The following is a 26,601-nucleotide window of genomic DNA, read 5'->3' as shown; positions in this document are numbered from 1 at the left end:
AGTACATTTGTTTGAAGGACACACGTTTGTAACGGGCGTAAAAAGGAGAAGCAATACTCTCTACCCATAGCGCTCCTTTCGGAAAACGGAGATAGGTAAACGTTTGGCGTTTTTTTTGCTACCTCGTGTTTTCCATTTGTCTTTTTCCACTGTACCTGTGTTTATCAGCACGGTATTAGCATTTTACCATCGCTGTTTCGCTTCTAATAAACTGTTCAAATTCAAATTGCAATAAAAGACGTTACGCGTTGCAAAAAATTCTAATAAAACAATAAAAATGTAAGGATTATTAGCACCCCTTGTCCAGCAATCGACTTGTCGTTGATGCCCGATCGTCATACATTAAATGAAAGATCAGTTGGAATAAGTCATTAAAGTAAGCAAAACTTTGCAAAAGTTTACAACAAAAACGTTATATTAGGTACATGTATTAAATATATTTTAGTGGTATTTTTTTTTTAATTTAATTACCTTTAGTTTCTTTCTGCTCACAATTTCCTGTCGAGTTTCGGATGCCTTTGTCTTTCAATTTACTCGCAACGCCCTCCGTTTTTGCCTCCCACAGGGCGCAACTAGGTATCGATCGAATCGTCTCCTTTTTTCCGTTAAACCATAAAAGGACATGCCAGCAGCGCACAACCTGGGACATTTTTGGAGGCGTTCTTCTTCCACGGCAGCTGCTTTAAAAGCGCGAAAACTGCCGGACCACATACGGAAACAGGTAGAACAGGAGGGGGTTTACTGGTGGGTCACCATCCTCATGGACGTTAAAATAGTACCCCTACTGTACCTAGGCTCGTTCGTGCACTGCATGCCCTGGGCCGTGGTTGGGCGGATCGAACGTCCCCTTGCGATACCCATGATCGGCCCGCACAGCAGTACCCTTGTACAGTCCCGGTCAGCTGCTCCTCCCCCTTGCCAATGCAATACGGCACTGTGTTATCCTTTTGGTTTAAAGAGTTAATTTTTCATGTAAACATTGGCCACACAAGGGCACCCAAACGCGCAGGGACAGGGGCAATCTAAGTGGCCGGAGCACTACCTGTGCCACATGCAGAGTTATAGCGGGAGCGAGAAAAGGAGAGAGACAAGGACCTTCACGATATTTGCACCGCTCAAGCATTTAGACACATTAGCAAAACTCATCTTTTTAGCCGGTGCGTCCGGGCCGGGCCACGGGAGAAATTATATTGCTTCGTTGTTTCGGCTCGGACCGAAACAAAGAAAAAGTCAATTCTGATTTCACTGCCCCCTTTTGTTTCGGAATAGTTGCAAAGGTTGTCGTCGCCACTCGCAGTGGGAAAGGTAGCCCACGGGCTCGGACGCACTAAACAAATAGAACAATAGAAGGGAGATCATACAGAAAGGGATAGATAAATGCTCACAGAACGGCACCGTACGGTGGGGATAAGCCGATTTAAACCACCGAGAGTGCGCTCAGTAACCTGTATCCTCTGCCCTGTGCTGCTGAAAGGACACTTGTCGTGATTGTATGCGGTAGCTTAGCAACCGATTTTGTTTTGTTCTTCAATCGTATGATCATTTGCCTGATGGGATCTAAAGCGCAAAGATTATTGAACTTTATCCAATCGTTCGCAAAGTTCCTTTATTATTCATTTCGTGTACGGTAATTATCGTATAAGTTAAATCAATATCGATTTTTTTTTTACTTCGCATTTTCGAATTCTCTTTTAGAGATCACCAATCCTATGTTACGACGCTAGGTGTAAGTCTAGTGATAATTTGACCTACAGGAGCTCTGTGCCAGCAGTTCCACGCTGTGGAATATTGAGAATTGTCTATTAACCGCTGGTTGGTGGGTTACGGGCGTTCGAAGTCCGGTACGGACACTGGCAGGGATCGAAACGGCAGCCTGCTGGCATCCAGGAACGCTGCAACAGTACGGCATAGCACCACCACCACCATCACCAACATGCGCCATCCACGGGCCGCCCAAGACGTTCAACGAACTGTGCGCCATCATTGTGTTTTGCTGACGGTTTAGCCAACTGTTTTGAAGATGATCGTATGAGACAACGTTGTTACCGCCGCTATTGCTATTATTGCCGTGAACATCTTGCCTCATCCGCTGTATCGCTTGCAGTGCCCGCAGCTTTTGGGTAATTAACTGTGTAAGGTCCATCCGATACAACCCACCCGGCGGCCCAATCGGTGCCAGCGGAGGCGGCTGAATCGGATCACCATCCGGATGCCCGGTCACTGTCCGCTTGGTGCGCTTCAACGATGGCGTCTTTCCAGCGCTGCTTTGGTGCTTTTTGGTGTAAACTTTGTGAACCTTCCCTGCCGTATTAGTCACATCCTTCGCGTGTTTTGCGTTAGTGCTGTTGATCCTTTCGGTAATTTGCGTCACTGTCGATGGTTCTACTATCACGGTCGGTAGGAGCTGATCCTGTTGCGTCAAGTCCACCACTTTGGCAAGGAAGCGTACGTTTGCTTTGGTTCGCATTTTGGCGCGTTGTGTGTGCTTCCGAACGATGCGCGTACAAGACTGAACGGGTTTAGCAAACGCGCGGTTATTCGATCCCAGCAGCACTTACACAAGCAAGCAGTGCAGACATTGCTCCATACGAGAGCAGCCAATGTACGGTTACCGGGGAGATGAATAGAATTTTGTACAATTCAATATCGTGCGCGATAACAAAAGGACAGCAGTAGTGGAAGCAGCGCCGGTAACTGACCTAGGCAGATTGCTGTGTTGCCGACGGACGGTGCGAAACGGAACGGTGCGAAAATAATATTCTCGGAAGCGTAGGATGGCGCTACACGATCGATCGAGTGGGAAATAAAGGATCAGCGTTGTAACGATTCGCAGAAAAATATTGCCACTTCCAAGTTGATCAGTTCCGGGCGGAAGTGAAGGTTAAGCTTTCCCTTACCATTACCGGGGTGTGAAAGTGCGTGTGATTGAAATCGAACATATGGACCCAACAACAGTAAAAAAATTAATTAGATAAACACTATCATTTTATTATTGCATCTTTTTGCTTAAATTAATCTGGTCTAAGTACTAAATACAGTTAATTTCTACTCAACTGCAATGGTCCCATCGAGGCATTGCGTCATTATTAAGGAACAAGCGATTCTTGGCGGACATTCCGTTCACACGAATTATTCTATACGGTACACTCGAGCGCTTCTACGGTGGCCGGTTTGAGGGTGGACGCTGTCGTTGGCCCACAAGTTTGCCAGTAACTCTGCGCTAGAAGCTCAACGTGGCGGAAGATCGATTCGATTCGCACTTTTCGCGTAGGATCGGTGGAAAAAGGCGCGGACGCACTGATCGATGGCCTCCGGAAGACACCGTTATGAGAGGCCCCTCCCGAGAGTGCGTTGATCGTTGCAATTCTCCTTCGCTTGGCCTGCTGCTCTGCTACCGGATATTGATTGTTCGTAATGTCATGCAGAGGTGCAGCCGAGGCAGGGTAGGCTCGTTTCGCGGTGCTTCGGTTGCCACTAGCAACAGCCATATGATGCTGCTGGCCATAGTACTCGCTGTTCGATTGACGTTGGTGCGTGTTGTTCCAATGCGATCTTTGAAATGTAGATGCAGAGGAACCGGTGTGGTAGTATCCAGCAGACTGATTGTTCGTGGTGTATCCGTTGGATTGGCCGTTCCAGTACACTCCAGTACACGTGCCCGTCTGCTGGGGTGTTGAAGATGCACAATTGTTGTAGTAGCTGGCCCCACTGTACTGCTGTTGTTGTTGTTGTTGTTGCTGGTAAGTGGTGGTCGCTCCATAATACGCTTCATTTGTACAAGCGCTTGCTGTTGTAGTTTGCTGGTGTCCTTGCAGCGATATGTTTGCCATGATGGTTTGCCAAAATGTTGAACTTTACGGACGGAGCTGGACGGACTTGTAACGCTTTGGAACGTTCGCGGTGGAATGATTGAACAGAGTGCAGGACATCTCGCTTTTAAACAAAGGTAGTAAGCTAAAGGTAACTTAATTACAGATCCCTAAGATTAGCAGTCCCCGATCTTGAATTGCGTCGAGACAGCAGACTGGTAGACTGGTCAAAGGGTTATTCCCATGTCTTTTCAGGTAATGGCGTGGGTAATGCCGGCGATGTCCCTACCTGCCAATGCACCCAGTCCAGTCGCCAGAGCGATCGGTCAGTCTCGCATCAGATTGTCTGCCTCCGAAGGGTAGTAAAAGTTGACCTCCAGTTTAAACAGAGCCACAGGGCACCATATTCCCGTGGGGTAAGGTTGAGCGAAGGGTAGTCAGCCTCTGGATATCGTGTTACGTTTGCAAGCCATTTGGCAAACGGCGGGGTCCTATCCTGGAGCGCTTGGCTAAGCAGTTAATTCATAATTGTCCACGTAAAAACCCTCTGCGTCGGGGCTCAGTCGACGGGTGGGATTTTCCATGTTCCCTGTGTTGAGGTACAGTTGAGGTGGGCAGGACTTGTAGGAAAAGAGGATAGCGCATTAATCCATTTCCTAAGCTTGCTGGTCGCCAGCAGGGCTCAGCCACAATCCAATAGAAGGATTAACGTTTACACGATTTGTTGGATAGTTTTGAATGCCTTGTCAGCCAGAAATTCCAGCAAATATCATCGTATCCTATGACACTTTTTTTTATTTATAATGGATTCAAAAGTTATATGTTTTTACAACATTTCTGCAGGAAGTGGCTCGTGTGTCATTCACAACATCCTCAATAAACAATGATCCTATAAAAACTTCCGTTCCTGTGGGTTGAATGAGGGTTTTCCCTACAGGTTTCCCATTCATTATTCCGTTGGAAATAAAATAATGTAAAAGCCACTCTCGGTATCTCCGTATTGAAAACTGAGCGGAGTTTCAAAATCTTGGGTATTAAATTCTTGATTGAAGACGCGGCTGAAAATCCTGAATCGATTTTTATCTTCATTTCGATGGAAATCTCGTCATCATACTGTCTCCGGTTTTAATGTCCATTCATTGAATCTGGCTGAATTTGCTCCGACTGGACATTGCCGTTCAGACGTCCGCCAGCAATTCTAGACTGCTTACGAAATAGGACTTCAAACTTCCGTCTGAGGGGCCGGCACCTGCTCGTAGCACTTTATTGCCCAACGATCACAATCGATCGCGAAAACAGTAGGACGCGTCGAAGTTACGTCAACTTACGTCCCGATTGCCTAACATTTTTGATTGCACCGCGCTGTGGCACCGGCTGGAAAAGGGATCTGGATTTGCCGACGCGCAGAGAGTCTGGCCGTATACAGGCAGAGTTCCGCGTGTCCTGCCCTGCTATTGCTGCTAGTTGTTTGTGTTGTGCCAAATTGGGGTCTGGAAACGGTAATAGGATTATAAAAATTATACCCATATTCGCACGCAGTCGGAGGTTTCCCTTCGTCCAAAGTCAACAGGTAAACGGTGTCCCTTAACCGACTCTTATCCCTTGGGAATTAGGGTAAGGTTGGTTGGTCAAGGTTTCGCATCGGTCGCAAATTCCCGTCCCAGGATTACCATCATCATCCAGGGTCAGCTAATTGAGCTGATCACCGAGTCGCGATGTAGGGAGCGGTGGTCAAAGGTTTATGTTGCTGCTGGTAAGCTCTGTTCCTCATTTCGCTAAAAGGTGACGACAGGCGCGCACGGTAATAGAGGCATCCTGGGTTTGCCTTTTGCACCAGAATTTTCCCCCGGGGCGGGCGTCACACGGTGGGTTTGTCGTTTCGAACGTAAACAGATCGTAAAACCATAAAACCAATTCGCATCCCGGCAGGAGCAGAAGCTGGACATGCTTTGTTTTGGACGACTTCGGGCGGCCGATTGTCGCATGCCTGACGTCGTATGCAAACAGAGCAGCAGAAAACGATCACTTGCCCCAGTTGCAATCCCATTACACTGACCTGTCTCAGGTTTTCCATGTCGGCACCTGGGCGTGTCCCGTCGGAGCGTGCAGTAAATCTAATTTTCACCATTCTGGTGGCAGCTGCGAATAAAATTGTTTCCAATGTTCCGCCAATGTTATATTGATGGTGGTGGTACAGGGACATCGGGTCGTTTTTTGTATTTGTATCAACTGTTCTTACCCTACTATGGGCAGTAACAGTGCTCTTGTTGTGCTGTATACGAACCTCACAGCATCTCCCGCTTACTCATCCTGTTACCTTGGCTACCGACCACCGATTCGCATTACCTTTTCCACTTGGTTGATAGTTTTCGTAAACAATCTCCACCCACCGGCGCGGTTCCTTTTGCAGAAGCTGCGCGGCCTTTACGGCGAGAAGGTAACGGAACGGCTGACTAGCTACCCCCGGTCGGTTGGTCCTGCTGGTTTTGTCACACACGGGTACCCTACCGTGGGCCCATTTTCCAAACCAACAACCTTCAAAAACAAAGGACGGTAAAAAGATGAATCGTAAACACAAAAAAGGACACCGGCCTGGATTGGCCGGGAAACGATCAAAGCAATCGGTGTTTTATGGTTTGTTTACGGAATGCGTTAGCAAAAGTCTATGCGAAAGTGGGCGCAACCATCGGGCCCCATCATCCTCTTCTGCCTTCAGGCGCACAATCGTGGGGTAGTCGAAACACGTGCGCTTTTTACATTTCTTATTGCTTTCTTTTTATCGGTAAGAGTGTTGCAAAAAATTTATTACCTTTTTTGTTTTGTTAGCGCGTTTGTGGTGATATAAAATTCGCACAAAAACACTGATCATGACGCGTATTGTTACAGTAGTAAAACCCGCAGCCCGCCCATGTACCCTCCTGTGCGTTTGTTCTTTTTTTTATTGGTTTCCCTTTCAACGGGAGCTTTGCTAACACAATGGAAGCTAAAAAAAAAGGTATGTGTCCGTAGTAAAGTGAAAATAAAAATTTGCTGTAATTGTCACCCTCCCAGCTAACCATATGGTGAATAATTCCATAAAATCTGGAAGCTCCCAGCAGCATGCAGCAGCAATATCTTATCTTAGGATGGTGTTATAGCTTCGATTTTATGTAATCTCGATGCACCACGTCACGCCACCATTTGGGGCGTTCCAGCGCCTCCGGCGCTTGCATGATCGCCGATTCCATGTGCCGGTACACGTCACCATCGCTCATACCGAGCGGTGAGTTGACGATGAAGTCGGGCGGTGCGATAGCGTCCACTATTGCGATCGCATCCTGCTTGATCGTTGGCAGCAGGTCGAGCACAGCTTGCTGCAACAGTGCCATTGCGTTTGGTTGGGATGCAAAGTATCCACCCTGGTAGAACACGCCTATGTGGCGCAGGATCGCTCCGGCACCGTACAGTGAGCCGAGCCGCTCCAGTGCGGATCGTTCCGGACCGGCCTCAAGGTTGGCCAGGAACTTTGCATACACGTTCAGTAACATACGCTAAAAAGAGAGCACACATGTGTAGGGTTCTAACTGAACAACTTCAAACGGTTCTACGTCTTACCTCTCCGTAAGCGATCGAAAGCGTTCGCGCAAAGAACGACTGTACATCGTTACGAGCCTCGAAGGTGGATTTTCCGTGCCGCTTCAGCGCTGACATCTTCTGGAAGGATTCCTCCAACAGGTAGCCCACTAGCCAGTTGAGTGCCTCAAGTTGATCTGTTGCAACATATTGAATCATATCTCTTATTCTCTCCAAGCTCTTTGCCCAACATCTTTCCCAATCACTTACTTGCAATAGATGCAGCATCCGCCGGACCAGCCCAGGTGGCCCTTTTTCTGCTGAGCACAGCATACTGCGCAAGAAACTGGGCCGAACCGAGCGGGGATACTTCGGCAAACTTGTCCCAACCCTTCGCCCGGACGCTTAGCAACCAGTTCGATGCTTGCTGGATCAGCACATTGTTTTCGCCCTCGTACGTACAGTTGGGATCGTTATTGCCGCGCAAATCGCCAATCGTCGACAGCTTCAGGTATCCGTGGCCACCGCACGCTTCCCGACACTCCTGCACACCGTCTCGGGCGGCCCACGTGCACACCGGCTTGGCAGCGGAGGAAAGCGCGTGCACCTCCATACCGGTCGCGCCAATGTTCTCTCCCCCCAGCATCTTCAGCTGCATGTCCCCGTACGCCTTGGCGAACCAAAGATTAAACACGCGTATCACAGTGTTGCTGGCAAGGTGCGGAAACAGTCGGAACTGTTGCGACTGGTACTCGAGCACCGGCCACTCTTCCTCGCTGTCGTCCGGTCCGAACTGTTTGCGGCTGGCCGAGTAGCGCAGCGCGATCGTGATCGCTTTCGTGAGGTAAACGTTCGCAATGCCACAGATACCGATGCGCCCGCCGGAGAGGGCACCCAGCGAAGCGCCGAACCGTTTGGCCGGATCTTTAAACGGCGATACGAACTCGCCCTGCTCGTTCACGTCTCCCGTACGCGCAAGCAGATTATCCCGCGGAATGCGGTACTGACGGAACATGACGAATCCATTGTCCACGCCCTGAAGTCCCGCCTTCGCTCCTAGATCACCGACCGTTACGCCCGGGTAGGCTTGTAGTGTTGTCGGATCTCGCACCGGTACGACGAATGCGTTCAGCCCGTGGTGCTTACCGTCGGCAGTGTACAGCTGAGCGTACACGATCACATGCGTGCAGGTTTTGCCTAGATTTCCGATCCAACATTTGGCCGCCTCGAAGTCGGGCGTGTTCAGTACGTACTCCCCGGCCGTCGGATCGTACGTAGCGGTCGTGCGCATACCCTTCGCGTTGGTACCGTGCGCTATTTCGGTCAATCCGAACGCACCCAAATATTTGCCCGTTTCGTTGCCCTCCACGATCTCGTCCAGCCGGCCCACATCGAGCGTGCGTATGACGGACGGGAACATGCCGAACCCGAGCGAGTACTTCACGGCCATGCTCGGTTCGTACGCAATCCACGCCTGGTGGTAGATGGTGGCCAGATCGGGTCGCTCGAGATAGTCGATCATGGTGAACATTTTCTTATTCTGTACCACGTACATGCGCTTGGTGGCTAGGTGGCGTTCCTCGTCCATAGTTAGCGTGCCGGTCGGATGCGCGAACAGTGGGTGCTTGCTGGCAAACTCCCACACCCGGTGCTGCAGCTTGAGGGACGGTTCATCGTGAAAGGAAAGCTTCAGTTTGCGCCAATCGATGGAAGCTTGCTTCCGGTACCGGGTCAGCGGGCCACGTGCAGGTGGATCGGGAAAGAGGGTTTTATTGTCCAACAGTTGTCCGTGCGCCGAAGGACTGGAATAATACATAACGGTCAGTTTGATAGTATGCGCACGTACTATTTAAATTTGAATTTGAAACAACTCGTCCGAATAGAAAGCACCCTCAAAACATCGCATAGACCAATTGTGCGATGTTTTTGGCTGCTAGCCATTGTTTTCGTTAGATATTTAGAATTTCTTATTCAAGTCAGCACATATTTCCGAACCTCGTTTTGCATTAAAGAACAAAATGAAACACTTACCGTGCAATCGTGTTGAATTCGCTCATATTTGCCGGCTTTTCGTTGCCACCTTCCGGTTGTACCACTTGGCAGTAGTCTCGCTGTGGCGTTTGTTTACGTGCGACTTTGACAGCTGGTGAAACACACACAGAAGAAAAACATAGTTCACGACGAATGTAAAACAATGGCAGCACACTTTTGTTGCTGTTGATGCAGTGGTTGCGTGCGATGCTCTTATCAACCCCACCATCCAAAAATACGGCCCGATAGCTGGCAGCAATAGGTGATAATCTTTTGCAAATCATCGGTAGACGAAATGCGCTGTAACCATACTACTACACTAAACGGAACACACAAACAAACAAACACACACAGTGTAAACCCTGGCAAAAAGATTGCGGGCGCACCAGCGGACCACTCAGCGCAACAACCTCGCTACGCAATGAATGAAAGCAAAGTGGGCCGAGGCAGGCCGCTGAGATGTAAAACGCGAACGCAATTTTACATCATCACCACTACTGGCGCAGTACGTTACGAGCGCGCAGTGTTGATGATTCTGTCGGTGTGTGTGTGTGTGTGTGTGTGTGTGTGTGTGTGTGTTTGTGTGTGTACGCGCTAAAAGCATGACTTTAAACTCGGTGCGTAGAGTTGATGCACTTCGAACTCTGTGCACGATCGTTGTGAGTTATATTGCCCTCTGATAACTATTTCACAACTTGGGAATTTTCCTGTTTATTTTCTGAATTATGAGAACTTGCAAACAAGTTCCAACCAGACAGAAAGAAGCCTCAACCAGTAAAAAAATATCAATATTGCCCTACCCTTTTCTTATAAGGATTTCTTCAAACCCAATCTTACAAGAAACGGTGTACAAAACTGTTGTACTTTAAGCAAACTTCCAGAACGTTAGAAGCGTGCTGTCACCACGAATTAAGAAAGAACACTGAATGGCGCAGAGCTTTTAATGAATGCTTATACCCCCAGCTAACCCGCCCCAGTATGACGGGTCAAAGATTCACCGGCGATTCACAACACCGATGTGGGAAGGGGACACGTCACTGTGGAAGCGATAAAGACCCTCCTCCCCATGCGGGGGAACGATAGAAGCCGCAACAAGCGCGATAAAAGACGAAAATCTTTCCTCCAAATCCATCGGTGTAAGGTGTACTGAAAAGGTGATTTTATTTGTATATAGCGATAAAGGAGCGTGAGTAGATTCTCTCTAGTTACATTACTAAAATCCGTTTACATTACGACGCGATGCATAAGGGTTTCTTCTCACTTGGCTTTTTAAGACGATCGTTACCAGTTAAAACATGGCGCGGTCTCCTAAATATAGTGCAAAAAGTTTAATTCTAGCGCTAGCTACGTAATGAACGGCTCTAAATTTGAACGATCGCTGAACGTGTTACACATTAGGCCCTGTTTTGTATGCGGTGTGATCTTAACAGGATGCGAGCATACGATAACATTGCATTTGAATTTGAATTTCATTTGCCCGTTTTACCGGTTCGTCGAATACACTAGGCGAAACACGTTCAACTTGCTCTCTGCCTATTTCACACTCCACCTAAACAGTATATATGTAATTAAGTATAGCTTTGAATAACGAAAAGAAGTTTGATTTTGTATGTGACATTCAGTATAGCTCGTGTATGGTTTTCGATATGCTTGGGAATTTCTACACAACGTGGTGTGTGCATTTTTAGGCGCTTTTTTTTTTAAGTGAGTTTTCTCTTGTCCTTCGGAACATTCCGCCGCCTTTCGCTACGCTTTTAACAAACCGTTTTCTCTATGTTTCATCACACCTTTGCCAACGGTCTCTACCCAAAAACATTTCAGTCATTAGGTCGGTTCTACTACATTCCTTTCAGACATCACACATCACTATGCGCGGGTACATTTATACACATCACCCGGGTTTTGCTAGGATCTACTATATATGGTCAACTATTGCGTGTCCCAAAATAAGAAAATAGTAAAAAATATAAAACTCAAAATGTTACACATTTATTGCGAAAGAAAATAAAACTTATAAAAAATCTCCCCCAGTTTCTTTAAGAACGACATTACACAGCAGCTCTAAGTTAGACAAGTTACTACTATCGGTATAAATTCGTCATATCACACCTTCTTTCCTAGTCTTTTCTGTTCGTCCCATTCCAAAAGGATGTGAGTGAAGGAATAGTGGTAGTAGTAGTAAAGATAGAATATGTCTCTCTCTCTCACTCTTTGCGCAAAACCGAACATCACAAACGACGCCAATTTGCGCCATTGAAAACGGTGGGGCCAGCGCGCCAGACAGGGAGAGTGTCGGTTGTACACATCCGACTCTAAAGTATACGTAAGACAAAACAACACAAATAAATAGTCATAATAGAAACAGCTTCGTTGTGGAGTGAACCAATATACCCTACAGGACACCGTACACGTACGTCGTACACACGTCTGTCTAGCAACAATACACCACCACAGCTCGTTAGCATCGCGCGCTATGGGCAACTAATACTGTTTTCACCTAAAATGACGACCTTATCATACGCGACTGGACTGGACATTCTCTGGACGATCCTTAACCTAGCCTACTCCACAACCCGCGCAAAACGCTTTCCGCAAAATGGTTGGCAACAAACGCTTCCTCTCACTCTACTTCTCTAACAACTGGTCACACGTGCGTTGCTTAAAATCGAAATCACGTTTAACTCTCTGTTCCGCGCCTTACCGTTAATGAGCAGCAGTAAGTTAGGCTGTGTGCGGGTGTGTGCTTGGTACTTGACGCGGTTAGAATTGTCGTTTGACACAAAAAGCGGATAAACGGAGCCGGAACGATATAAAGTTCGCCCATTCATAATTTATAGACTGGATCAGATTGGGTTTCTTATATGTGTGCGCACGGCTTCGATCGCACGCCCGCTTACTGGTTAATAGGATCCGAGAGAGTCTTGTACAGCCAATGAGTTCCGACAGACACACAACCTCCCCCGTGGAAGGGAAAGTTGTTCCGACATTCTTTGATTTTGCAGCCTCTACACAAACGGTTGCAGTAACTGACCGGGGTATGAGATTCAGTTTCAGTCTCAGTTTCAAAACGGAGACCCCACCACATCACCCTTCCGGCATGTACCAGGCTACGCAGGGTTCGGACCAGCAGCTCATTTCTCCGGATCGACCGGCGGTGTCTGCTCGCCCGGACAACCGTTCCCGTTGGGCATTGTCGTTTCGATGTAGCACTGTTTGGCCTGCTGGTACTGCTTTAGTCGGCAAACGGCGTACTCCTGGGGAGGGGAAAGCGAGAGAACAAACCGTTTTTAGAATGGTCTGTCAACGTTGAACAGCGACGAGCCTCTTACCATGTAGCCAAACTCGATCTCTTGATACACGTTCACGATGGCCCACAGGCTCCAGAACAGATGGGACGCCATGGTGAAGCACTGCACTTCCCGGCGCACCTGCTCGACCTCTTCCTCCGAAACGCTGCCCGTCAGCGAACCGTATTTGGAGCGTTCCTCCTCTTCGGCCGAATCATCACGGTCGCCAATCTCCAGCCCATCCTCCATCGGTGGCGACAAGTGGCTCAGGTACTGCGTGATGAACTTTTCCTATTGGGCGTTCGTTCGTTAGAGAAAGAGAGTAAAAATTGAAAATAAACCACAGCAAATACGTTAGTGATCGTCACAAGAGGGTAACACAAAAACCAAAGGCTTGAGAAGAGGCTACAGTTTATAATAGTTGCACAACATTTTTCATTCATTCGACTTTTCATTGTGTGAGTGTGTGTGTTTCTATTTCTTTAAATTATTTGTGAACAACATCGTGGGGATGAAGATTTGTGAGTGAACATAGGATTGAAATACGATATGCGGGAGGGGCCGTAAGAACGACTATAAACGCCACGAGAAAGTACAATTACAACACTCACAACACACAAGAGGTGCGCGGATGAATGAAAGGGGGAAAACATGAAAAATGATAAATGGGTTTGACACACAAACTCTACTTTGGTAGATTCGCTTTTGGTACAAATCGGTGAAGGATGAGCGGACGGACGATCAGCCGGGCTCAGCTGCTCGCGGTGTGTGTGTGTGTCTGTGTGTTTTTGCTTGGTGTGCTGCCGCCCAGAACCATACTTCCTAGTCACTGGTACACCGCAGATGCAAAACACACGACCGCGCGCGCTCGCACATTTACAGAGAGCGAGCGAGAGAGCACGCACGCAGAAATCGGCTCCGGCATTCCGGGCCCCTTTCTAAAACGAAAGAAACCATTACTGATGCTCGATGGCGGTACGACTAGAGAGAGGTACCGCGCGACGACGAGGACGAGATGACGCGCTGCTGCTGGACCAGAGAAATACTTTATCCTGTTTTAATGAGTTTTGGTTTCTTTTGGTTCCGGTACGCGACTTGGCGCTCTCTAGGCATTTGTGCTCGTGTGGCGGCATGGTGGAAGTGCCCGGTAGGCCTTCACTCAACCCGCACACGCACCACGCACCAGTGTGGTGGACGAGAACGAGAACTGAAGAGAAAAACAATAGAAGAACGCAAAAAAGAGAGCAAAAAGCACGGAGGGCGCGCAACACGATTCGGCCGGTTACCTGACCACCTGCCGAGCCGAGCTCGAGTGCGCTGATGATTGTCGGCTTGCGCCGCCTGTTGTGGTGTCTCCGAGGCTGGAGGCCGTTCCTTACCTGCTGTTCGGCGGTAGGATACTGGTCCAGCTTGTGGTAGAAGTAGGGCGACTGCGTGTTGGTATAGTCGAACGTCCACTCGAGGAAGTGGTTGGCCAGATCGAACCCGCGATAATTGTAGGCACAGTACTCGAAGTCAATGATCATCAGTTCCGGCTCGCCGTCCGTGGAAGAGTTTGCGTCCGACAGGGCTTGCGAGTTGCCGCTCAGCACCGAATCGCGCGTATTGTCCAGATCGTTCTCCATCGAATCGTGATCCAGCGATCGCTTTCTGAAATGGAATAGAGCGATGTAAGGCAAGGTTCTATAAGTGTCGTGCGATGGAAACAAAAGACTTTCCCCTGCATACCTCGAGCTTCGATTGAGACCAATGTTGCCATCGGATGGAGATACCGATTCATTGCTAGAGACTACACCGCCGTTCGATATTAGAATGCTGCTGAAGTGTGAATCGAGCTGGGCTGATTCGTCGAAATTTTCCAAAGTTGTGCTAAAGGAAAACCAAACAGAACAGATACATCAATTTTTGTATCACGGAAATCCAGCGCATTTTTCAGCACTTACCATTCGCGGAAGCTAGGTTCGCTCACTGTGGGATAATCCTGTCGCAGCAGTATGTTGCCCTCCTGCAAATCGTTGTGACAAAAGACGACCGGAAAGTCTTCGCTCTCAATTACCGATCGCAACCACTCGACCTCACCCGCCAGATCCATCGTGGTAATAATGCTTGCTTCTTCCCCCGACTGATCCCCGGTGCCACCGCTCTTCTTCACGTTACCGTTCGCCCGATCGCGCTCCATCGTTTCCAGCGTTCCGGCGATACCCTTCAGCCACCGGGCCATCGTGTTCCAGATCCAGTCCGGTTCCTTCGACACCGGTATGTCCATACTGTGGATGGCGGCCATCTTTTCAGCTACCTTTAGCGATATTTTTGCATCGCTCAGCTCCGCCGTCAGCAGGGCCCGGGCCGGTATGTACTGTTCGATGCGGCCGCCCGGAAAGATGCCGTGCAGTTTCGGGCCAAGCTTGCGCTCGCTCAGCAGCGTAAACACGACCGATTCGGTGAGCATCGTTTCCAGCGCATGTTCCCCGTGCGTTTGACCGTAAATTCTTAGCAGCACCTGCAACATGTGAGGTTGAAAAAGGACACGTTAAAGAATGTGTTCAGTTAATCGAATTAAATCGAAATTACATCAAGATTTTAAAATGCTTTTCCCCCTTTTGCAAATGAAGACCTTGGGAGCCGTTTTGCCACCGATGCGAAACGTAATAGATATTTGCCCTATCTTATCTATTCGTTGGTAATCGGCTGTAAATTGGCATTACCACAGCCCTGAACTGCTGCTTCGTAACGAGCAGACACACTGTTGCGAAGACACACCGTTGTCAGTACAATGGCCAGAGTTAACGGCCTGTGTGTCGCATGATAATTCTGGCTCGCGCCCTCCAGCAGCATCGTCAGTAATTTGATCATCGATAAAGATCGGCCAATGCCTGCCCCCGCCGGCACAATGGCGCGACAGTAGTAAAGATAATAATTAATACGTAACTTCCTAGGCACATGATGGAAGGAGCCAGAAAAGAAAAGGAATTTCTAATACGCGAGGCTGTTGTGCATCCTTCCCCTCTGCGGTGCCTGCAAGTGTACCCGACGTATCCTGTCTTTCGCTCATCGCGTCTCGTGGCTTACCTCCTTCGGTTCTAGCAAACTGGCGCCACTATCCTTTCGTGCCCGCTTGCTTCCATTTCGTGCCTTTGTTGCCGTCTTTGTCGCGGTATGGTGATCCGTTGCGAACGAGCCTCGCCGTGAGTTTGGGTGCGATTTCTTGCCACCACTGTTGTTGTTGTTGTTGTTGCCGTAATAATGATGCTCTGGTAGGCTGACGTAGTAGAGGAAGTTGGAGAGTCCACCGCTGATGCGCTTCAGCTGCAGCTCGTCGGCCGATATCGTCTTCCAGGCACCGGTCAGATAGTCCCGACAGATACGAGCCGCAATGTCCCGCATCTCCGTGGGAGAGTTGGCCTGCGATGGTGAAGGGAAAGAGAACACAGACACACAAACAACTATCATTGGTATGGAACGTTCGAGTGGTTTTGTGGGGAAAATATACGGAGCGAGCGAGGAGAATACCGATGGCTGCTATTATGAAACCTACCGTAGCCGTACTACAAATGAGACAACTTAAGAGGAAGCTAAGCTTAAGGTTTAGCGAAGGAATCAGTGTGTGTGGTTTGCTGCTGGCGAGTCACACCCAATCCGCAATTTGCAAAAGCTTTGTACTACGCGTGTGTAATTGCCGTGTGTTGGTGTCTCGGTGGGGATTCACACACGGTCACGTAGGTGTTTTTTTTTTCTAAGGTTACAGTAGCGGTGTCCTTCAGTATCAGTATATTGGCTGGTATAGTGAAACGCTAATGATTTGTTTCCTCCTTGATTTGCTTTTACAACTTAAACAGTGAACGCAGTTACGATATATTCGATCCAATGGTGTAGAAAGAACTGTCGAGCGTGTCACATACACCGCAGTACCTCTGTCGGTCGCAGCAAAAAGGTGAATATTTGGCAAAAATCGATCGCAAGCCTCTATCTTTGGCAAACGGCGGCCATGCGGAAAAGTATTGCGCTGACGCTGTCGTGGATTAGTTATTGTTGAGAGAGTAGTTAGCAGAGATAAGTAAAAGCTCAAACACACTTTACGAATCCTTCAGATGGTGATTATCGCTTTGGCAAAGTATCCGGAAACTGAGCTGCTCCTGAACACCTAATCAATCGTGTATCTCCTTGACATATTTCTATGCTAATCCTAACAACTGCAAGTCACTTTGCACTTTATCAGGCCTGACTGTGTGTGTTCGGAAAACAAACATGGATTCTAGACACCTTTCAACCGAGACACCTCCGGGGTGGATAGGTTACGATGCACCGCAAACACACTATTGCCATTCGACCCAGAAGAAACCCCGTCGAGCGACCCATCGAACGACGCATGCGTGCCCGTTCGTGGCAAGGCAGGTTCGGGTAGACGAGCACCGCCGTCGGGTATCGGTCGGTCGAGCCGATCAACCTGCTTGCTGTTGTTCCTTTGCGTTTTGCCTGCCAAAAAGGTTGCGTTGCGTGCGGGCTGGCAGGCAGCCGAGTGTGTGTGTGTGTGTGTTTGGTTGTTGTTGGTGTGCGACATTCCGTGCCGTCCGGTTTCATCATCGCCACCAGGTCGCTTAAAGGGCTCGGAGTCCGTGTAAACAACAGCTGTCTGAAACTGCGATCCTCTCCGCAGTCCGCTGGTGGAACAACAGACTAACACACACACACACACACACACATACTAACACAGCCATGACAGCAGCAAAAGGATTCGCGGCGTATCGTAATAAATGACGTAGCGTTTCTGGGCCAGCAGGAAGCCGGAATAGGAGCGGTAGCGCGCGCCGTCACCCGACAGGTGGCCAAGTGAGGAAAGTAAACAAAAACACGTGGCACCCAGCGAAAGCGGATCAATAAAATGACTGCAAGATTCGCCACGGCAATGGGCGCAAAGACTTTTTTGGGATGTTTATTGATTCAATCAAAGGGTGCAAACAAACAAAGTAGGCATGACGCTTTTGTTCAATATCATTAAGATGTGATTCGCCGTATGGTCCTTACAAGGCAACCATTATAGGGTGTCTTTACGGCACACAATGCAAAGTGGGATTTGCAAAACAATTCCGTATAATTGCATCCCTTACTGATTGCGAATTATATTAATATTTATCTCACTACCCCATTAATCTTTTTGAAATGTAAATTCAAAATAAAAGCTGTCTAATTTACAATCATCAATCTGTTCCCTGTCTCTTTTGATTGCAACTCAAATGCGCTCGACCCAACAAACTGCCTACAATTTTCTGCTTTAAATTATTCTACTATTGATTTTCTTTTACTCCTATTCCACTTGCTCATCGTCATACAAGGGAACTGAGCACATTATAACACACCTCGCGGGCAAAGGGTTCGACATGCGACATGCTGGCAGCAATTTGCCACCCCGCCCCCTAGTGTACGTACACGGGTACCAACAATTTTTGCTGTAGGATAAGCTAAAATTATGTACCATTATAACCGTTATAACGGACCCATTACACCGGCTGCCCGATCTACACGTGCAAATGTATAAGCGCCACCGTCTGTATTATCGACGTGTACAGCACACTTCAACAGTGGCAGCATGGACCGATATGCATTAAGCACTGCACACTAGATTCGTCCGTGTAGAGGCGCTAACCTTCAGCTGTGCCTTGGTGAATCGCTAAAACATGGCTCCGGTACTCTCCGGCCGTTTGTATTTTTTTTTTTTATCCTCCGTACCGGTGCATTAGTTTTGTCCATTATTGATCCAACCGTCATTGACCGTCATATGCATAGATAGAAGGCAAACCAGGCCGGGGGGCAAACCCTTACGATAGGGAAGTGGGGGGAAAAATTTGCCTGTATTGTATTGCGTTTTTTGTTCTCTAAAACGAAATATTCAAAATAAGATGAAAATGCTAACTATCTGTGTCGATCCCTGCCACAATGTCGTGTTTTGTGTCTCTCGGGGGATTTTTGCACACCTACAGCAATTAAAAGGCGCGGTTTAGTGTCATGCAAATAGTAGTAAAAATAGCTGCAAGCAGCTTGCCTGTGCGCGCATATTAGTAAGTAAGTGATTACCGCAAAAAAAAAAAAACAGGTAGACAAGCGTGGTAATGAATGCAATTATTAATGCGATTCGCGCCAAATTGGGGGTTTCGTACAATTTGCATCATAAAAAAATCTCAATCTGCCCAAAGTGCAATGTGCAACGTGATCTCTGGCGTAGAGCCAAAGGCAGTTGATGTGTAGAGCTCTAGTGCCGTCTACGCTCAAACGCAATACCCCAACCAAGCAAGCGGTGCCGAATAATTTGTTGTGTGTGCAAGCAAAAGCTTCTATAAAAAGTGTAGAGGAGCTGAGGGGAAAAATCCGACGTGCGGGGAAATGCACAAATAAAGAAAGGTTGACATTTTGTTTTTGCGAATCTCACACTTCACCTTCAATAACTGCTTCAGTGATTCCGCCACGGGATCGGGACGCTTCTGCTAGAACGGGAGGGGCGAGGAGAGAGAGGAGAGACAGAGAAAAAAGAAACCAAAACTGTTGTAATCCACACAAAACACATTCGATTGTAATTAGATGCCGGATCACAGGTATACGAGGGGGCTGCGTAACGATAGCCAAAGTCACACGGCACGATATGTCTGGAACGTGACCGTGAAATGATGTCTGATGATGACTGTTCGCCAATCCGTCACGGCGTAAATCTTTCCACGTGGAATAAAAATCTTCTAAATGTCATTAATGCAGTGCACGTTTTGGACGGTGGGATGGGGAATACTGAGAGAGTGAAACCGTAGCCAACAAACAGCTCCATACGAAAGTCAGAGGAAAGTTACCGCTTCGCGCGATACAAATGATTAAAGGGGCGGAGTACTAAATTGGTCAAACACAAAACAGAAAGATAAGTGTGTACCTACACTTTGTTGCACAGTAAAAACGACATTCATATCAAGACGAAATTTTCATTACGGCGTCGATCCCTTGCCCTTTGTTGGGGAACCGCTAAGCAAACCACGGCCCTCGCTCCACGAATTGTTTTATGAAGAAACGCATCGGGCACTTGTATTTCTAATATTTACGCCGCAACTATTCAACTGATAAGAGCCGGCTCTCGTCCACCCGCCACCGTCCCCCGCCCCCACTTTAGGGGAAGAGGGCAACAGACTGGTGAGAGGAAACACATGCATAATCTCGAAGGCAACTGTTTGCTTAAACTTGACTTTCCTTACGCGTCATTTCCTGTCGGCCTTGATCGGGAAGGAATTGCAAATGGAATGATTGTGAATGCATTACACACTGTTTAAAAATTGCATTCCATTTAGTTGAATCGTTCACCAATGAAAAGGGGTTAGTAAGCGATTAAGAACCGTTGGTTGATAAGCTCAGAAGAGAGCTCCCCGAAAAAAGAGCCACAAACATTGACCGACCGACCGACGGTTTTTTTCCGGAGCCCCCGTTTCAACAAGCGAAACACTTCCGGAGCCATGGGAGACAACGGCGGAGTGAAATAACTTCCCTAGCACCTGCTCAGCCGTTTCCTTTCACGGTGCCGGTGAGTGTGAAATGGAACAACAAACTGCTAACAAAGCCATATCAACCGATCTGATTAGTCATGCGTCGTGACATTTTGCAACCGCGCACGAGTGGATCGATCGGTTCGGGAGCCGGTTCTGTAAAGTCGCTTTGCACCAATTTCATGTCTTTTCGTAATGGCATCGAACTAGGACCATTTCACAGAGCGAGAAACTACTAGAGAATGCATTGATTAATCATTTCGAGATGATTCTACAGCGTTCATTCCCCCTTTTTTACATTATTCTGTGATCTTCACGGAAACGATACGATCGATAAAAGGCGAACCAAGAGACGCGTGGCACACAGCGGCACACGTAATCGCTGGTTCGTCTTCTTCTTCCAGAGAGGTCATCAGCTGCGCGACGGGGCCATAGCTCGAAGGACAGAGACTGTAGTGGGGGGGAGACGATTTGTTGTGTCGATCTACGCCGTATTCAACCCCAACACACCATCCGTTGATAGAAAGTCTGCAAAACGCATTCCCCGCATTGGCCGCGAGCCACCGGAGCTATCGTTTAGATTTGTTTTTCTTGCGCGTTTCGTGAGTGACTAATTTGTTTTCGTTGCTAATCCCCTGTCTGAGCACTTCTGTGTTTGTTTTTGAAGTTGTTGTGGAAAACCTATCTAATCTACGTTATGATTCACAGGCCCCTAAAATTAAATGTCTGTCCTTCTTTAAAAAAAAAGCATGTTTTTAATGATATTCAGATGCTATGACGCACGCAAAGCGTCGAGACGCATTACTTTGTGTCGTGCCATGAAATAATGAACATCTGGTTAACCATAAGTATAATGAGTGTTCCATCGTGTGGACCACCAGAAAGTGTCCCACAGCCGCGGGCCGTTTTTAGACGGCTTTCTCTCATGTAGCCGTAATCGATCGGTTGTCACGATCACGCCACCACCATACGCACACACACCTTCTCTTCTATCATGGCCTACCTGTTGAGAGGGAGAGAATCAAAATGGCACTTCAAACTACACATCACTTACCTTCGCAATCAGGTTATTCATGGTGCTGCCACCTCTGGCTGTGCTGCTGCTTCGCGTAGAATCTTTCACTGCGTGCCGGATGAGCTACTAATCACCGTATGTGCACCACAAATGTCACACCACTAAGCCCGAAGTTCGGATGTTCGGATGGGTGATTCGGTACCTTTCTGGCGCACGCTGATAAGCAGGCACCCTCTGGAGGTGGGGATGATTTTTGGACTTTGTGGGTACTGGCCGGTCTTGCGCGCGCGCCTTTCGGCCGATGCCGTCCAACCTCGCTGATAACGGGATGCGAGATTTCGATTCGGTGGTAACAGCGCAGCACCAGGCCCACCGACGCGGGTATGTGTGTGTGTGTGTGCTTCAAATAAAAAATCCGCTCAGCCAAGACGTCACTAGCGTCGTTGCGTCGCCCGTTCTCGGTACCGGTTCGAAAGGTGTTGAATGGTTTTCTTCTAGCCCTTTTCTTTACTTCACGAAAAGTAAAAATAGAAACAGCGGTACGTGAAGCGTACTGTAAGAAATCTATCACACTCACGCACTCACTAACGCACGCGAATCTACGACGGCGATTTATAATTTGTTTAAACAATTAGCAACGATAACTTAAAATTCACCAATCTCCAACCGAATCTTCGGTTACATTCCACAAGAAACGTGCTCTAAGCGTTTGGTTTGCAAAATGATGACCCAGCTGATGCAGATGTTTCGTTTTGTTTGCTTTTCACTTCTCTACCATACACCGCATGCTACGCTGAGCAGCTTTCGGCAAATGGAGAACAATGAACCCAACTTTACGGAAATCTTGCATACACTTTGTACAGTCAACGTTTTTTTCAGGATGGTACGTACCTAACACACAAGTTTAATAAAGAACGATAACGTTTAATAACAATAGACACACAATAAAAACACAATGAGTGCACCGAACGAACCAGACACGTCCTTTCAGCTTAACGGTTTGAATGTTATTATTTTCCATTCGGCTCGGTAAAACGGTAGGACGGCGCGGACCGCATTATGCGTTTGACAGGAGGTGGGGGAAAAAACATCGCATGGGAAATTCATCGAATCGATGGTGACAGTTGGGATAGTGCGCAGACTGCAGCATTTGCGTTCAATTAGCCCCTCATTTGTTGAAAAATTAACATCGATTTTCCTGTTTCACGTGATATTTTCCCTTCAAAATTAATTGATGTTCGTTCATGATACGATACTAAACGTATTTGTTTTCTTTTTATTATTCGGTATGTTGTTCTATTTTTGACTTTCTTTTCCCATTGGGATGTTTCGATTTCGATCCGTTGCATTTTACCAGATGTTTGGTGAGGCTCGTATTTCGGGAAAACTTGCGCTGGCACTTCTCACACCCATAAGGATATTCACCGGTGTGCGAAACTTCATGGCGTGCCTTGTCCGTTCGGTGACAAAACTCTCTGCTACAGTAATCACACTGAAACGGCTTTACGCTCGAGTGTATGCGCATGTGGTTCTTCAAATTCACCGCACACACGAACGACTTTTCACACACCGGACACGGGTAGGTTCGATTGCCGGCGTGACGCATCGTGTGCATGTTGTAGTTATGCTTTTTGGCAAACGTTGCCCCGCACAGCTCACAGCTAAACGGTTTGTGGTTGCTGTGCAGCAGCGCGTGAGCTTTCATATTGCCCTTGGTCGTGAAACGCTTCTCGCATATTTCACAGGTAAACAGTTTCTCCACATCGTGCTGTGGATATTGTTCTAGATCTGCCAATTCAAGCTTCTCATCATTAGATCCATCTTCCGCGATGTGTTGCTCTGCATCGTCACCATCTTCGGGGAGCTCTGTGTAAGTGGCTTCGATTAGGTATTCCTCGTCAAAGTACGCAGGAGCTAATTCTTCCTTCAACGTAATTTCGATTGCGTTTTCTAATGTTGAGTCCTCGTCCGCCCCACTAGACTCCTTTTCATTCGCTAAACTTTCATTGACTGCGTTCGCCTCGCATGATTCGGACTCTCGATCACTTTCCACGGTTTCGTCTGTAGAATGTTCCAGCTGTTTCACCTCTTGTGGTACACTGCATGCGTTACTACGGAGCAGTATTTTCCGCAGCTTTCTGTCCGAGGAAATGCATTTCTGCCTGATAGTGTAAGCTATCGCCATCGCTTCAAGACAACTATCGCACACCAGGTCGGGCAGTCCATCGTTTGGATCGATTGCAATACCCGCGCATTCGCTGATTAGTGTCGCTGGCGTTAGCTCCGGCGGAGTCTTGGCACAGTGCTCAAACAATGGCCAAACGTGTTTAACTTCTTCCATGCAAACTCGACAAATTTCGAACGATTCCATTGAGGTTTAAGACGAAATGGATTAGTTAAGGCTTTGTGGGAAAGCGAGCGGAACAACAACAATACTGTAGCTTGGTGGTATGTAAACAAACGAGCGTCTCTGATCTGTCAGCTATTTACGCTATACAGTCAGTACCCGAGATACGCATGCATTCCAACCGTTTCTTTTTTAAACAAACAACTTTGCCTTTATTTCATTAAAACAAGTTTATGTTATTAATAATATTGTGCTCCATTGATATGCCAGCAGCAAAATCAATACAAAAGCTTGTTTAAATCTTACTCTTATCGTATTTCAATTTTATTTCTATTCCTACCGGTTGAACTTGTAATCGAACCGGTTCGAACGGGCTAATCAACTGTCAAACTGAAAAGAAACGGCATCAAAATGCCATAAATATAAAAAAAAATTGCGATGAAAAACATGAAACAAAAAAATCCGTGAAAACGCTCCCGTATTTGTATATCTTTGTGCAATATTGCTTCCCGAAACGAGCGTATGTGAACAATCTCAATGTAAAGCTGGTTGTTAAACAATTCTTCCTTGTAAAGTAAGAATATTTGTGCCGTCCATAATTAATCTGAACTGCTGTTCGACGGTTCTCACAGCAGCATCGGTGTGAAAGAAATAGGGCAGCGTAATCCAGAACGGGAATACAGGAATTTGCTTGCATTCCTCCAGTGTCCCCTTGGGTATGAGTTGCAAGTACAGACCGCTAACCGGTTTGGCAAGTGTTTCAATGCAGTGTTTAATGCAATTTTTTAACTTTGTAGAAAAGCAACTTTTAACTGTGTGCTTCCGTAATACCGTGACAAGATGCGTAGCAGAACGGAAATGGTAACCACCACCCTGGAAGGTTCCGATTTTGACGAGGAGACGGATTTCGAAGACTCCGAGGAAGACTGGCGACCGGAAAAGGGTGATCCGAAAGCGATGAAGCGCAAAACACGTGACATACTGACCGGCATGGTCGGTGGAAAGCGTGGCGGTCGCAGTAATAGCAGCAAGCGGGGCCGCAAACCCGCCGCCAAGGGCCGTGGCGCTGGAAGAAAACGCAACTCCGAAGACTATGATGATGACGACGACGACGATGACGACGATGATGATGATGATGATAGTCGGTTCGATAGTGAGGGTAGTGGCAGCTCCACTCCACCGGTACCGAAACGGGGTCGAAAGTCCGGCGCCACAGCGCAGCGTGTGTACGGGCGCAAAGGCAACAGCAGCAAGACATCACCGTCCACATCGAAGGGGGGCTCGATGGGCCGGATGAAGCAGAGTCCCAGCTCGGAGCAGTCGGTTAGACCGATCCAGCGCAAGGTCGTCAATACGGCGAGCAGTTTTCCGGACAAGAGCGGCTACCTGAAGCTGTTCGTTAGCCGGGCAGACCTGGAGGAAGGCATACGGGACAACCTGAAGGTGTGTCTGTGGCGTCGGGACGGTTCCAGCTTGCTGCAGAAATACTTTCGAGATAAATCGGTCGACGCAAACACACCACAGTTCACCTCCTCGATGGTGGTAAGAGTGTGTTCTTGGGTGTGAGTTTGTAATCTATATTGTTAACACGCTTGTATATCTCCCTCCATAACAGTATTCCTGCTGGGAGGATAAACGTGCCGATGAGTATATGGAGGTGAAGGTGCGCTGCATCGAACAGACGAAACAGTTGCGCGTACAGATCATCGATGTGGAAGCGACCGAGATCAGGGCGAAGGAAGAGTACCAGAAGTACATGGAGCAGTATGGCAAATCGAGCGATTCGAGCCAGGGCAGTGATCGATCGAACGGCGGAAGGAATCGTTCGCGATCGGGTGCCGGCGGCAAGAAGGCCAATCGCAACACGGGAGAAGACACGGATGAGCGTGACGAGGCGAACGACCAGGAGGAGGAAGAGTACGACGAAGCGGACGAGGAAGAAGAAGGAAGTGAAATTCCTTCGCAGGAAGAATGAGATTCGGCTGGTGGGGGAGGGGATTCGGCATAAGAAGTAGGGGAAAACCCGGGTGCTAATGACAGCCGCCTTCCCCACCAGAAAACGGACACGTGTGACACACCGCATATACTAATTTATATTATTTCGTACGCGTTTTCCTCGTACGCTGCTGCAGCTCCGTCTCTGACGACTGAGGCAGGTCTTGAGACTTGAGACGAATTGTATCTTCTTCCTTCGGCACGAATGTTCTCGGCAGCCAGACAGAAGAAAAGAATGCGACATTCGACCGAACATACAATCCTGTTAGCTTGTAATTGTATTAGGAAAAAACGCGTCAACACGTATTCTATTAAAACAAAACGAACAATACTTGCACACACTTACACGCTAGCAAAGTAAGATAGTAAGGCGACGGATACTCGTGTAAATCTTCACACATTTTAAATGTTAATGTTTATGGGTGCCCCGCGGCAGTGTACCGCGCGTATTGTAGTAGTAATAGGTACACACTTGACTGAACTTCTTGAGCATGAACTTTCGTAATTTAGTACTTTATAGTAGCCCCCTTCCCACAACATCATGACACGCGGTTTGCAGGCAGGCTTTGCAATGGCGACAGCCAGTTAAGGGTTAAGGGCCGCCGGATGTTTGCCAAACGAAAGATCGATTTAATGAAGAAAAAACACACACATTGAATAATCATCTGCACTTATAGGCTGGATAAGGACGGAAACGGAAATGAGGGAGCGACTGAAGACGAACTCGTAGTGCAATGTATCTCGTCCCCCCACTCTCTGTCACTCGCACGATTAATGAAATTATTAAAAATAAACGCGATTCATTGTTTTAAATGGAACTATCAATGGAAAATGACGGAGATTCGTTTGTGTGATATATGTATGAATTCGGTGCCGAAAGATAGTTAACTATTGTTTGTTTTTTTTCACATCCGTTCTTTATTGTTTGTTTGCTATTCGTGAAAGGTATATTTGCGTTACTTCTAAATTCCTATACGGTCGTGTAGTGGAATTTTATTCCGAACATACACCATGCGGCGATTATTTATATGTTAGTGTTTTACATCAAACTGTCGTC

At 47.6% G+C, this 26,601-nt stretch overlaps 4 protein-coding genes across 14 annotated transcripts; 1 reads left to right on the top strand and 3 right to left on the bottom strand.

Annotated features, from left to right (window-relative positions):
• Positions 1-6,689: 6,689 nt before the first annotated feature.
• On the bottom strand, positions 6,690-10,331 carry LOC121598044 (peroxisomal acyl-coenzyme A oxidase 3). 4 transcript variants are annotated; one of them, XM_041924554.1, is made up of 5 exons: positions 10,230-10,331; positions 9,393-9,504; positions 7,632-9,163; positions 7,404-7,558; positions 6,690-7,339 (listed from the first exon to the last, which is right to left on the bottom strand). In XM_041924554.1, the coding sequence occupies exons 2-5, from the start codon at positions 9,416-9,418 to the stop codon at positions 6,941-6,943; spliced, it is 2,112 nt and encodes a 703-aa protein (XP_041780488.1). In that variant the 5' UTR covers positions 9,419-9,504; positions 10,230-10,331; the 3' UTR covers positions 6,690-6,940. The 4 variants fall into 4 exon arrangements, with proteins under 4 accessions (XP_041780488.1, XP_041780489.1, XP_041780487.1 ...); XM_041924555.1 differs by having other exon boundaries at positions 10,193-10,314; XM_041924553.1 differs by lacking the exon at positions 10,230-10,331 and adding an exon at positions 9,619-10,149.
• Positions 10,332-11,359: 1,028 nt separating this feature from the next.
• Positions 11,360-22,209, bottom strand: LOC121598045 (choline/ethanolamine kinase). 8 transcript variants are annotated; one of them, XM_041924561.1, is made up of 8 exons: positions 21,242-22,205; positions 19,108-19,155; positions 15,749-16,081; positions 14,623-15,179; positions 14,408-14,548; positions 14,059-14,329; positions 12,722-12,970; positions 11,360-12,646 (listed from the first exon to the last, which is right to left on the bottom strand). In XM_041924561.1, exons 1-8 carry the CDS (start codon positions 21,260-21,262, stop codon positions 12,524-12,526), a joined length of 1,743 nt encoding a protein of 580 aa, XP_041780495.1. In that variant the 5' UTR covers positions 21,263-22,205; the 3' UTR covers positions 11,360-12,523. The 8 variants fall into 8 exon arrangements, with proteins under 8 accessions (XP_041780495.1, XP_041780490.1, XP_041780491.1 ...); XM_041924556.1 differs by lacking the exon at positions 11,360-12,646 and having other exon boundaries at positions 12,929-14,329; positions 21,242-21,707; positions 21,788-22,209; XM_041924557.1 differs by lacking the exon at positions 11,360-12,646 and having other exon boundaries at positions 12,929-14,329; positions 21,242-21,707; positions 22,094-22,206.
• Positions 21,790-23,669, bottom strand: LOC121598046 (zinc finger and BTB domain-containing protein 49-like). The gene has a single exon (XM_041924564.1). The coding sequence runs from the start codon at positions 23,571-23,573 to the stop codon at positions 22,482-22,484; it is 1,092 nt and encodes a 363-aa protein (XP_041780498.1). The 5' UTR covers positions 23,574-23,669; the 3' UTR covers positions 21,790-22,481.
• A 290-nt stretch (positions 23,670-23,959) lies between these two features.
• Positions 23,960-26,393, top strand: LOC121596114 (nucleolin). Its single transcript, XM_041920766.1, has 3 exons — positions 23,960-24,265; positions 24,347-25,091; positions 25,165-26,393. Exons 2-3 carry the CDS (start codon positions 24,390-24,392, stop codon positions 25,522-25,524), a joined length of 1,062 nt encoding a protein of 353 aa, XP_041776700.1. The 5' UTR covers positions 23,960-24,265; positions 24,347-24,389; the 3' UTR covers positions 25,525-26,393.
• Positions 26,394-26,601: the final 208 nt, after the last annotated feature.

This window comes from Anopheles merus, chromosome 3R (assembly GCF_017562075.2).
Source record: "Anopheles merus strain MAF chromosome 3R, AmerM5.1, whole genome shotgun sequence".
NCBI classification, from domain to species: Eukaryota; Metazoa; Arthropoda; class Insecta; order Diptera; family Culicidae; genus Anopheles; species Anopheles merus.
This window is presented reverse-complemented; position numbering and strand designations above follow the sequence as displayed.